This window comes from Sapajus apella, unplaced genomic scaffold (genome assembly GCF_009761245.1).
Source record: "Sapajus apella isolate SASKATOON/1434 unplaced genomic scaffold, GSC_monkey_1.0 scaffold66, whole genome shotgun sequence".
Taxonomy (NCBI): Eukaryota; Metazoa; Chordata; class Mammalia; order Primates; family Cebidae; genus Sapajus; species Sapajus apella.
In genome coordinates this window covers 1053418-1066543 of record NW_022437006.1, presented here as the reverse complement: position 1 = coordinate 1066543, position 13126 = coordinate 1053418, and the positions used below count along the sequence as shown (strand labels likewise).

Sequence of the window (13126 nt, the reverse complement as noted above, 5' to 3'; positions counted from 1 at the left end):
AGGTCAGACTTTCACATAGAACAGTTTCTTTCTGTAAATCTGCATAACTTAGAATGAATTTCTTCTTTCTTTTTTAATATGTTTTATTTCTTCTTTTTACTTTATTATTTATTTTCTGAGACAGAGTTTTGCTCCTGTTGCCCAGGCTGGAGTGCAATGGCATGATCTCGGCTCACTACAACCTCCGCCTCCCGGGTTCAAGTGATTCTCTTGCCTCAGCCTCCTGAGTAGCTGGGATTACAGGTGACTGCCACCATGCCCGGCTAATTTTTGTATTTTTAGTAGAGACGGGGTTTCTCCATGTTGGTCAGGCTGGTCTCAAACTCCCAACCTCAGGTGATCCACCCACCTCGGCCTCCCAAAGTGCTGGGATTACAGGCGCAAGCCACCGCAACCAGCCTACTTTATTTTAGTATGGAACACTTCACTAATTTGTGTGTCATCCTTGTGCAGAGGGTCATGTTAATCTCCGTATTGTTCCAATTTTACTATATGTGCTGCCGAAGTGAGCACGATAACTAATTTCTTTTTTTAATTTAATTTAATTTTTTTTAAAAAAGACGGGGTTTCACCAAGTTGGTCAGGCTGGTCTTGAACTCCTGACCTCCAGTGATCTGCCCACCTTGGCCTCCAAAGTGCTTGGATTACAGGCATGAGCCACTGTGCCTGGCTGAGAACTAATTTCTTTTTAGGGAACTAAGCATATTATAAAATGTGATTTATGGCAAGTAATGCAGAATAGTAACATTATACAAGAAAGATGGCCAGGCATGGTAGCTCATGCCTGTACCCTAGTACTTTGGGAGGCTGAGGCAGGTAGATCACTTGAGGTCAGGAGTTTGAGACCAGCCTGGCCAACACGGTGAAACCTCATCTCTACTAAAAATACAAAAAATAAAAATACAAAAAATTAGCCACGCGTGGTGGTGGGAGCCTATAATCCCAACTACTTGGGAGGCTGAGACAGGAGAATTGCTTGAACCCAGGAGGTGGAGGTTTCAGTGAGCCAAGATCACACCATTGCACTCCAGCCTAGGAGATAGAGTGAGACTCTGTCTCAAAAAAAAATAAAAATAAAATAAAAGAAAAAGAAAGATATGAGGTTGGGTTTTTTCCTTTCTTTTTTCTTCTTTTTTTTAAAGCCGAATCTCACTCAGACGGTAGTGCAGTGCCTCGATCTCAGCTCACTGCAACCTCTGCCTCCTGGATTCAAGTAATTCTAGTGCCTCAGCCTCCTGAGTAGCTGGGATTACAGGCCCACGCCACCACACCTGGCTAATTTTTGTATATTTAGTAGAGACAGGGTTTTGCCATGTTGCCCAGGCTGGTCTCCAACTCCTGACCCCAAGTGATCAATCTGCCTAAGCTTCCCAAAATGCTGGGATTACAGCCATGAGCCACCATGTCCGACCAAGAAAGACATGTTTTTGAAGACCATATGTAATCCAATACTCACTTTGATAAAAGAAGACAAATATTTCTGCTTGACTAGCTGAAGTATGTAGTAATAGCTTAAATACGGGTTACAATGGCCGGGTGTGGTGGCTTACGCCTGTAATCCCAGCACTTTGGGAGGCCGAGGCAGGCGGATCACGAAGTCAAGAGATCGAGACCATCCTGGCCAACATGGTGAAACCCTGTCTCTACTTAAAATACAAAAATTAGCCGGGCGTGGTGGCACGTGCCTGTGGTCCCAGCTACTTGGGAAGCTGAGGCGGAAGAATCACTTGAACCCAGGAGGCGGAGGTTGCAGTGAGCTGAGATTGTTCCAGCCGGGTGACAGAGCAAGACTCGGTCTCAAAAAAAAAAAAAAAAAAAAAAATATTAATATATATATATATATATATATATATATATATGGGTTACAACTCACTTTGCTTCACACTTTGACATTACATCATTTGTGATGATTTAAAATTTTTTTCATTCCTTTAGACAGATTTCTTAAAGTGAGTTATATTTTATACTATTAATATTTTTAATATGCATAAAATGAAATCACATGGTAATGTTATGTGTAAATTAACCTGTAAGACACATATTCTTGGATGTGAATATTTGATAAATTATAATCATTTAAGGCATAGAATAAATTCAGTTTCAGTTGTGATTGCTAAATATTTTCAAGAGTCCACTTGTTATTCAATATTTACCATTGAGTTTACTTTTCATAGGTAGATCATGTTGTAAACAGCAGGTTTAGGAAACTGTTACAAAGATATAAAATTGGGACCAGGAGCAGTGGCTCACGCCTGTAATCCTAGCACTTTGGGAGGCCGAGGTGGGTGGATCACCTGAGGTCAGGAGTTCAGGATCAGCCTGGCCATCATGGTGAAACCCCATCTTAAAAAAAAAAAAAAAAAAAGATATAAAATTGGACACATCTTCAGGAAGTTTCTTTTTTTTCCCAAGCAGAAAACTACTTGATAGAAGGGAAGAAGTGCTAAATATCAAACAACTCTATACATTTCAATATTAGATCAAAGGCTACATACCTTGGGCATTCCTTTCATATTATAATATCTATTATCTATAAACAATTTTGATACTTTAACTGTACAATGGAATCAGCCTGTAAAAAGTATACATGGAAAAGTGCTACTTTTTTTCATTTAAAATTTTATTTTTATTTTTTAACTCTAGGGTCTCAGTCTTCTGGGAACTTTTTTTCTTTTTTATTTATTTTATTTTTTTTTGAGATGGAGTTTCGCTCTTGTTACCCAGGCTGGAGTGCAATGGCGCGATCTCAGCTCACTGCAACCTCCGCCTCCTGGGTTCAGGCAATTCTCCTGCCTCAGCCTCCTGAGTAGCTGGGATTACAGGCACGCACCACCATGCCCAGCTAATTTTTTGTATTTTTAGTAGAGACGGGGTTTCACCATGTTGACCAGGATGGTCTCGATCTCTTGACCTCGTGATCCACCCGCCTGGGCCTCCCAAAGTGCTGGGATTACAGGCTTGAGCCTTTTTCTTTTTTATAAAGACAGGGTCTTCTTCTGTCAGCCAGGCTGGAATGCAGCGGTGCAATCTTGGCTCACTGCTGCCTTGAACTCCTGGGCTCCAACGATCCTCCCACTGCAGCCTCCTGAGTAGCTGGGACTACAGGTGCCCCCCACCATGCCTGGCTAATTTTTGTATATATATTTTTTAATTACAAAACTCTTTTTTCTTTTCTTTTTTTTTAGAGACAGGGTTTCACAACGTTGGCCAGAATGGTCTCAATTTCCTGAGCTCATGATCCGTCCGCCTTGGCTTCCCAAAGTGCTGGGATTTCAGGCTTGAGCCACTGCACCCGCTTTTTTTTTTTTTTTTTTTAACCAGGGTTTCACCAAGTTGCCTAGGCTGGTCTGGAACTCCTGGGCTCTGGCGATCTTCCCACCTAGGCCTCCCAAAGTGCTGAGACTACAGAAGTGAGCCACCGTGCCCGGCTGAAAAGTTCTACATGATTAAATGTAAGAAACGCTCTTTCATTACAAAATCATTCCCCCTTAAAATTTATTTGAATATATGTATAAACTGAGGGAAGTACAAAATAATTTTGTTGTTGAGATGGAGTCTCACTCTGTCGCCCAGGCTGGAGTGCAGTGGTGCGATCTTGGCTCACTGCAAACTCTGCCTCCTGCGTTCAAGTGATTCTCCTGCCTCAGCCTCCCGAGTAGCTGGGATTAAATGTGCATGCCACCATGCCCAGCTAATTTTTGTATTTTTAATAGAGACATGGTTTCACCTTATTGGCCAGTCTGGTCTCAAACTCCTGACTTCAGGTGATCTGCCCACCTTGGCCTTCCAAAGTGCTGGGAATTACAGGCATGAGCCACCGTGTCCAGAGCTCAAAATTTTTCAAAATGAGAAACAGACACCTGATTTGAAGTCACTTAACATTCTTAACACATCTTCTATTTTTCATTAAACATTCCTTTTCAGTTTGAGGGGAAAAGAGACATGGTGGGTGATTTACATGCTCTCACTTTTCTCCTCGCAGTGTAACTGAAATAGATCTCTCCTCTGCAGTGCAGCCAGCTATGGTAGTACGTAGGAGTCATGGGCTCAGTTGTGTTCAGGATATGTGACCTTGAACAAGTCATCTTACTTTCCTAAACTTTGATTTTGTCATATAAAAATGGGCGTAAGGCCAGGTGCGATGGCTCAAGCCTATAACCCCAGCACTTTCGGAGGCTGAGGTAGTCCAATCACTGGAGGTCATTAGATCAAGAGCAGCCTGGCAAACATGGTGAAACCCTGTCTACTAAAAACACAAACATTAGCTAGGTGTGGTGGCACACACCTGTAATCCCAGCTGCTTGGGTGGCTGAGGCAGGAGAATGGCTTGAACCCAGCAGGTGGAGGCTGCAGTGAGCCAAGATAATGCCACTGCGCTCCAGCCTAAGTGACAGAGGGAGACCCTCTCTGAAACAACAACAAAAAACAAACAAACAAAAACCCAAAAAAGCTAAACCAAAGAAACAAAAACAACCAAAAATGGGTATAAAACTGTGCTTACCTTATGGGAGGTTGTAATGATTAATACGTGTAAAAAATTGTACCCTTGTCTGGTTCATACTAAGAATTCAAATGTTAGCTATGTGTTAACTTTTCTGGCAGGAAGGAGTAAAAGGGGCAATGAAGGTATTAACGTTGACCCATTTGGCAATGGTCTGAGTGGGGAGAGTCAGTCATCATCCTGGCAACTTCGAAAAGGAGAGTTGTTTCAGATCTATCTGCATTTAATCATTTCTTTATGTAGACCACGATGTGGGGAACAGTAGAATTGGGCTCTAGACCAGGCTGTATTCATGTGGATAGAAGCTGCAAACATTTGAGAAGCTGGATACGTTTGTAATTCATTAAACTGCTTTTCTTTAAAGTGAATCATCCCTGTGGTGGTAGTAAGCAACCTAAATTCATTAATCTCAGAACAGATGGAACTAGGCTACCTAACTGTTTAGTCAAACTGGTTCTCCAAAAAGAAGCAAGGTGAAAAAAAAGTTAAACAAAATTTCCTGCCAACCTTTCCATTTTCTACTTAATGAAAACACGTAAATCAGTAGTCTTCTGAGGTAGGAGGATTGCTTGAGCCCAGGGTTCAAGTCCAGTTTGGGCAACATAGCCAGACCCAGTCTCTGAAACAAATAAGCCAACAAAACAGTAGCCCTCTCCACACTTTCTTCAAGCAAATTAGAGAGGTTAAAAGACTGCACATCTTTGTCTTGAGGAATGGTAAGATACTAAAAGAGGTATTGATAACAGATACTGAGCAGACACTCCAAGCCAGGTGTGTGCCTTGCTGAATTCCGCTAATAGCTATTGTAATCTGAACTTTACAAGTGAAGAAACGAAATCTCAGTCAGCAAAATAAATTTTCCAAAATTAAACAATTAGTGGGTATTAGAGGTGGGTTCCAACCCAAGCAATCTGATTCCAGAGCTCATTCACTCATTCAGGTATAATCGATATTTAGTGCACAGTGGTCATGTGCCCAGCACTGACCCAGGCCCTGGGTAAGGGCTGAGTTGCCTGGTGGAGACTGGACTATAGGTGAAGAAGAGCCCATGTTCTTTTTTATTTTATTTTTTAAATTTTTATATCTTGAGATGAAGTTTTATTCTTGCTGGAGTGCAGTGGTGTGATCTTGGCTCCCTGCAACTTCTGCTTCCCAGGTTCAAGCGATTCTCCTGCCTCAGCCTTCCAAATAGCTGGGACTACAGGCATGTGCCACCATGCTGGGCTAATTTTGTATTTTTAGTAGAGACGGCGTTTCACCGTGTTGTCCAGGCTGGTCTTGAACTCCTGACCTCGGGTGATACACCCACCTTGGCCTCCCAAAGTGCTGGAATTACAGGCATGAGCCACCACGCCTGGCGAGCCCATGTTCTTAACGACTACACATGCAGAATCCCACTGAGATGAGTGTGAATATTTATATTCACTTGTTACATAACTGAGATAAATCTATAATTATTATATTATCATGATTTCTAACAGAAATTAGTGCTGTTGTAAAATGGCATTTAGTATATTACTGAAGAACCTTTCTTAAAGCCCTGTTGCTGAAGGTGGTAGGAACAATCAACCTAAAGACATTAATTGGAGGCTGGGAGCAGTGGCTCACACCTGTAATCCCAGCACTTTGGGAGGCTGAGGCAGGTGAATCACGAGGTCTGGATTTCAAGACCAGCCTGGCCAGCATGGTGAAACTCCATCTCTATTAAAAATACAAAAATTAGCTGGGTGTGGTGGCGCGCGCCTGTAGTTCCAGCTACTTGGGAGGCTGAGGCAGGGGAATTGCTTGAACCCAGGAGGCAGAGGTTGCAGTGAGCAGAGATCGCGCCACTGCATTCTAGCCTGGGTGACAGAGCAAGACTCCGTCTCAAAAAAAAAAAAAAAAAAAAAAAGACTAATTGGAAGCTGCTGGCTAGCAATCTATTTGATAATGTATTTTTCTATGTATTTACTTAATTTTTTATTTTGCAATCACAGCTTGCTGCAGCCTTCACCTCCTGGGCTCAAGTGATCCTCCCACCTTAGCTTCCCGAATAGCTGGGACTACAGGCATGTACCACTACACCAGGCTAATTAAAAAAAAAATTTTTTTTTGTAGAGGTTGGAGGGTGGTCTCCCTGTGTTGCCCAAGCTGGTCTCGAACTTCTGGGTTCAAGCCATCCTCCTGCCTTAGCCTCCCAAAGTGCTGGGATCACAGGCATAAGCCACCACACCCAGCCAATAATGTACCTTTCTGGGCTAACTCAATGGTCAACTGATACAGCTAGCTGCACAACTGGCTCTGAGACCACGTGACACTTGGGCTTCAGCTGCCACTGGGCTTCCACACTTGTGGCACTCCAGCTCCCCTGGCTCTGACCCCTGACTACGTGTAGCCTGCTTCTGACAGCTACTCCCCAGACACCTGTGGAAAGTGTTTGGACCTGCCCCTGCTCAAAAGCAGCCCTCCCCTCGTAGGAGAGAATACTGGGCAGGTGATGAAAACCACAATCAGACTAGAAAAGTCTGGGACCATCAGAGGCCAGGTGACTGGAGATGAGGCATTCCAGGATGAAGGCAAGGTCCTGATGGAATGCTGATGTGCTGTGTGGAGGTTCACCAGGATGGAGGGCAATTCATGACTGATTCAGAAAGCTTTCCTTTGGAATCGGAATTGTTAGCAAACTCTCCGGTTCAGTGTTCAGGGACTGTGCAAACCTGCTTTTACAATTCTTCAAGCAATCTCACATAAAGGTCACTGTCAGAGCAAATACTCTCTTTTGAATGCTGACTACAATGTTTTTCTCCACCTTTCAAATTAGTCTTACCAAGGCTACTGAGTGGACAGAGAACAGAAACACTTATAAAAGTGTTCCTATCTATCTATCTGTCTGTCTCTCTGTCTGTCTATGTATCTATCTATCTAGAGACAGGGTCTTGCTCTGTCACCCGGGCTGGAGTGCAGTGATGTGATTTTACTCACTGTAACGTCAAACTCACGGGCTCAAGCAATCCTCCTGCCTCAGCCTCCCAAAGTGTTAAGATTACAGACATGAGCCACTGCACCCAGCCTTTATATCTAATTCTTTATATTTTTCCTGTTTGCCTGAGATATATATATTTTTAATTTTTAAAAATTGTTTTTAGATGCATCTCTCTGTTACCTAGGCTAGAGTGCAGTGGTGCAATCTTGGCTCACTGCAACCTCCGCCTCCTGGGTTCAAGCGATTCTCCTGCCTCAGCCTCCCCAGTAGCTGGGATTACACGCATGCGCCACCATACCAAGCTAATTTTTGTATTTTTAGTAGAGATGGGGTTTCACCATGTTGTCCAGGCTGGTCTTAAACTCCTGACCTCAGGTAATCCATCTGCCTCAGCCTCCGAAAGTGCTGGGATTACAGGTGTGAGCCATCATGCCTGGCCTATTTAAACATTTTTTATTTATTTTATTTTATTTTTTTTTTGAGACGGAGTTTCACTCTTGTTACCCAGGCTGGAGTGCAATGGCGCGATCTCGGCACACCACAACCTCCGCCTCCTGGGTTCAGGCAATTCTCCTGCCTCAGCCTCCTGAGTAGCTGGGATTACAGGCACGCGCCACCATGCCCAGCTAATTTTCTGTATTTTTAGTAGAGACAGGGTTTCACTATGTTGGCCAGGCTGGTCTCAAACTCCTGACCTAGTGATCCACCCGCCTTGGCCTCCTAAAGTGCTGAGGTTACAGGTGTGGGCCACCATGCCTGGCCAGGGATTTTATTTTTTTAAGTTCACAAATAATAATTGTACATACTCATGGAGTACACAGTGATGTTTTAATACATATAATGTATAGGAATCAAATCAGGTCAATTAGTATTTCAGTGTCCCTTGGATTTCCTAGGAAAAGAAATATATTTTAAAGATGAAAGAAAACAAAAGGTAGGTCAAATATCAGAACAATTCCAGCTTTTGTTTTTTGGGAAGGACTGAAACAGTGGACTAATCCAAGTATTTAGGCAGACAAAGGGGCTGAAGGTAGCCTGTAGTCTACCAGCTGGTGGCCAGCAAAATAAAGCCCAGCTCTCTTGAATTCCCACTGGGAACACAGGGACTGCAGGTATCCGGTGTGTGTCTATGTAGCCCACATTTGAAATAAAATATAGCAAAATATAATGATGCTTAGGCAGTTCAGGTGTTAGAAAAGGGAGCTGGGGTCTATGGATGGGGCATGCAGCTGGGTGGGAAGGGAAAGGACATCTGAATTTACCTGACAGTCGGGCAGTCTTGCCTCCCGGCTAGTTGTGAGCACTGTGGCGGTACGGAGGCAGCAGGCTGCTGACAATCTACAAGAAACTGATAAATTAGACATGTATACAAAGAGATGACAGAGCAAGGTGTTAGTAACAGTGACTAAAGCAGCTGCCTGAGAGATTTAGTGAGGAATGTGCATTCACACAGAAACATTCTGATTCAGCTTTTTTTTTTCTTATTGAATGATGCCAATAGAAAAGACAGGCTTTTCTTTTTTTAAAGTATTAAAAATTAGTGACAGCATTCGTAGCAAGATTTCTCAAGTACATTAGGACATATGTGGCCATTTGTCTTTGGTATTTTGTTATGTCTAAAAATAAAGGGTCTATTAATATAATGAAAGATCTTCCAGTTCTAAACTTGAACATGGTGGTAATTATTTGCTTAGCACTTAGATCTGCTATTCCAAAATGGAATGTATTCAGATAACTGACTTTACTGTCAGGACACGTGGACATATTGTCAATCCCATAGGTACCTTGAGAAAGTGTGCAGTATGATCTTTTCCATGATTAGCAGAATCTTAACTGAACAAGGAAATCATCCTTACAGTTTTCTGAAATTGATTTTATATATTGAAAATAGAACTGTTGGCTGAAATCTTAGAATGTCTATTACATAGTAGATTGTTAGTGACTTGGACTAGAAAGCTAACCTGAATGACAACTACGCTTTATTTAGCTTTTACCATTTTAAAGTCACACAGTATAACACACTAGGTTAACAAAGTGTTAGCTAGTAAAAATCAAGCTTTAGCTGGGTTAATCATCTACTCCAAGAAAGTAGTGCCTGGTGTTCTAAAAAAGCAGAGAGCACTTTGTTTACTGGTACCAGGTGACTATGTTAGAATCATGCAAGAAGCTGGTTAGAAATGCATACATCAGCTTTCTCCAAAAAGATTTTTGTAAACAAGTTAAAAATAGAATTAAACTTAAAAATTATTCTTAATTGAAGCATTTCCTCTTGAAAACTGATTAGACTATGTGTTTGCTTAGCAAACCCCTTTCCTTATAAGTGTTTGTTTGAGACAGAGTTTCGCTCTTGTTGCCCAGGCTGGAGTGCAATGGCGTGAACTCGGGTTGCTGCAACCTCCACCTCCTGGGTTCAAACAATTCTCCTGTCTCAGCCTCCGGAGGAGCTGGGATTACAGGTATGAGATACCATGCCCGGCTAATTTTGTATTTTTACAAAATTAGGTGGGGTTTCACCATTTTGGTCAGGCTGGCCCTGAACTCCTGACCTCAGGTGATCCACCCACCTCAGCCTCCCAAAGTGCTGGGATTACAGGCATGAGCCACCACACCCGGCCTCCTTATATGTCATGTAAGTAATATTTAATCCAAATTATCACAAATTCTGGATTTACAGCCTTAACGAGGCTCTACTGATTTTTACATTTAAAGTCTTGAATTTATCCTCTAGGAATGCAGTGGGGGGAAAAAAGAAAAGAAAAAAAAAAAGTCTTGTATTTAAGTATCACCTGTTTTTTTTCTTTTTTGAGATGGAGTCTCACTCTGTCACCCAGGCTCAAGTGCAGTGGCGTGATCTTGGCTTACTGCAAACTCCGCCTCCCAGATTTGAGCAATTCTCCTGCCTCAGCCTCCTGAGTAGCTGGGATTACAGGTGTGCACCACCACACCCAACCAATTTTTGTATTTTTAGCAGAGACGGGGTTTCACCATATTGGCCAGGCTGTTTTAACTCCTGATCTCAAGTGATGCACCTGTCTCGGCCTCCCAAAGTGCCAGGATTACAGGCATGAGCCACCAGGCCCGGCCAAGTATCATCTGTTTTAAAGCCAATATACTCTGTTGCAAAAAAGTCTGCCTATATAACTCCAGAATTTAACATTCAAAGAAACTGCTGGTGCTTTTCTAGAAATACACTAAAACTGTTTGTGATGCAAAGTAGAATACAGTATAAGGCAGGCTCAATTTTCATTCACTCAAGAAAACATTACTGAAGGGACCCTTTTACATGGTGGTCTTTGTTGCCATCTTATTAAGTAGTGCATATTAACAGGAATGAGGAGATCTGATTTTTGTTTGGTAGCTGGTGTTCAGACGATCATATTCAATGAAAGTCTTTCAAATGTAACAAATGATTAGGAAATCCCTTTGTTTTTTAACTCTGTTTTCCCATTTTGAGCATGATTAGCTCCAGATTCCCTTTTGTAGAAACTCAGAGTCTTAAGGGATGCATTCCTTTGTCTTTTCAAAATCTTTGCTCCTTTTGTCTTTTCCAACACCTTTCCTGCCTATCTGAGTGGTAATTTAGGAATGTCTTAGACTAATTTGGACAACTATTTTGATAAGGCCACCAGATAGGCAGTTTTTAAGTTAACCAAGTGTATACTGCCCTCTGATGGTGTGTTTGGGTAAATGCAATGGATGTAAAAACCACGCTGGATTCCTTGCGTCTTACATTGCCAGGGAGCTATAAATAAAACTCTTCTAAAAAAGAGTAGTGGCCTCTGTGGAACTGCGATCCTTAGAATTAGAGTAACTAGAGTATTAAAATGGCTTACATCTTAAAAAAAATCTCATATTTTTGACTTTTTTTGCCAATACAGTAACAGGTTATTATTCATTCAAAATATAATTTATGATAAAATTCAGAAAAGCAGGTAATAAGAATTGCAGTGTACTTAATGAAATGCTAGCTAGGTGGTAGACATTCTTCACATTTGTAGTGAATATCACATTTTCCTTCTTTAGAAGTAACATCACCTCTGGCTAATATTTATTTATTTAATTTTATTTTTGAGACAGAGTTTTGCTCTTGTTGCCCAGGCTGGAATGCAATAGCACAATCTCGGCTCACTACAACCTCTGCCTCCTGGGTTCAAGTGACTCTCCTGTCTCAGCCTTCCAAGTAGCTGGGATTACAAGTGTACCCTACCACGTCCAGCTAATTTTCTTGTATTTTTAGTAAAGATGGGGTTTCCCCATGTTAGTCAGGCTGGTCTTGAACACCTGACCTCAGGCGCTCCACCCGCCTTGGCTTCCAAGAGTGCTGGGATCACAGATGTGAGCCACTGCGCTCGGCCTATTTATTTTTTGAGACAGGATGTCATGCTGTCACCTAGGTTGGAGTGCAGTGGCTATCATAGCTCACTTCAGCATCCAACTCCTGGGCTCAAGTGATCCTCCTGCCTCAGCCTCTTGAGTAGCTGGGACTACAGGCACATGCCACCACACCATGCTAATTTTTTAAATTTTTGTACAGACAGGGTCTCACCATTTTACCTACGCTAGTCTTGAACTCCTGGCCTCAAGCAGTCCTCCTGCCTTGGCCTCCCAAAGTGTGGGGATTGCAGATGTGAGCCACTGCTCCTAGCCAAACTAATTATTATTATTTTGCATTTATTATTTATAAGGACTTAGCTACTTATCCTTAAAAAACAAATTCCATGGATAAAATGGTGATAGACTTAAAAAATTAAACTATAATGTAGCTACATTGCTCTGACTCAATTGTCTTGTAAATCCCTCTTCTCAGGTCTACAGTCCTCCAGTTGTGTCATTTGTAGCCTGGCTGAGCCACGGATGTGTCTCAGCATGTACTTTGTGAAATGAGGGAGGTAGGCTGTGAGGCTGAGGAAGTCCCTTGTAGCTCTGAGATGCTGCAAGCTCTAAGTGATCTCCCCTGTTCCACTTAGGATCTATTCTGCTAGGCTCACTCTTGAAGGAACTAGGCCAAATCTCATTGCTTCAGGGGGCACAAAAGATGACCACTACGTGCATGAAGGAGCAGGCATTGTACAACCCACAAAGCCATTGCTGTCGTTTGGCCACCAGGATTTGTCTCAAGCATTCAACAATCAAGTTACTAAACTCCTATTTTGTGTCAGAAATGGTTAGGCAGCAGGGGGAGAAAGGTGAACAGAGAAAATGTGGTCCCTGCTTCATCGAGGAAGAAGCATATTCAATAAGCAACTACAATGAAGTGTCATGATGACAATGGTGATGGAGATGGTAATGATGACAGCATCTAGTACTTATTTATTTCTTACGATGTGTCAGGCACTGTATAGGCACTTAATATCGCTGCTCTTCTATAACCCTGTTTTACTAATCTCACTTTACAAATAAGGAAACGGGAACTTAGGTTAAGAAACTTGCCGGGCGCGGTGGCTCAAGCCTGTAATCCCAGCACTTTGGGAGGCCGAGGCGGGTGGATCACGAGGTCAAGAGATCGAGACCATCCTGGTCAACACGGTGAAACCCCGTCTCTACTAAAACTACAAAAAATACCTGGGCATGGTGGTGCGTGCCTGTAATCCCAGCTACTCAGGAGGCTGAGGCAGGAGAATTGCCTGAACCCAGGAGGCGGAGGTTGCTCACCGCAACCTCCG

At 42.5% G+C, this 13126-nt stretch overlaps 1 protein-coding gene and 1 non-coding gene across 7 annotated transcripts in view; both read right to left on the bottom strand.

Annotated features, from left to right (window-relative positions):
- BICD1 (BICD cargo adaptor 1) overlaps positions 1–13126 on the bottom strand; it is a 283414-nt gene that overhangs the window by 4243 nt on the left and 266045 nt on the right. For 4 of the 6 annotated variants that reach the window (XR_004259913.1, XR_004259912.1, XM_032248276.1 and 1 more), the window contains one exon: positions 8726–8801. The exons of 1 other annotated variant lie outside the window; for it this stretch is intronic. Coding sequence is in view for 3 of the 5 variants with exons in the window: in XM_032248278.1 (XP_032104169.1) it covers positions 8726–8801 (76 nt within the window). In the remaining 2 variants the exon portion in view is untranslated. Of the gene's footprint in view, positions 1–8725; positions 8812–13126 lie in introns of all 6 variants that reach the window. One more of the 6 variants, XM_032248274.1, reaches the window with a different exon arrangement.
- On the bottom strand, positions 409–513 carry LOC116530434. The gene has a single exon (XR_004259995.1). It is a non-coding gene; the product is annotated as a U6 spliceosomal RNA (small nuclear RNA).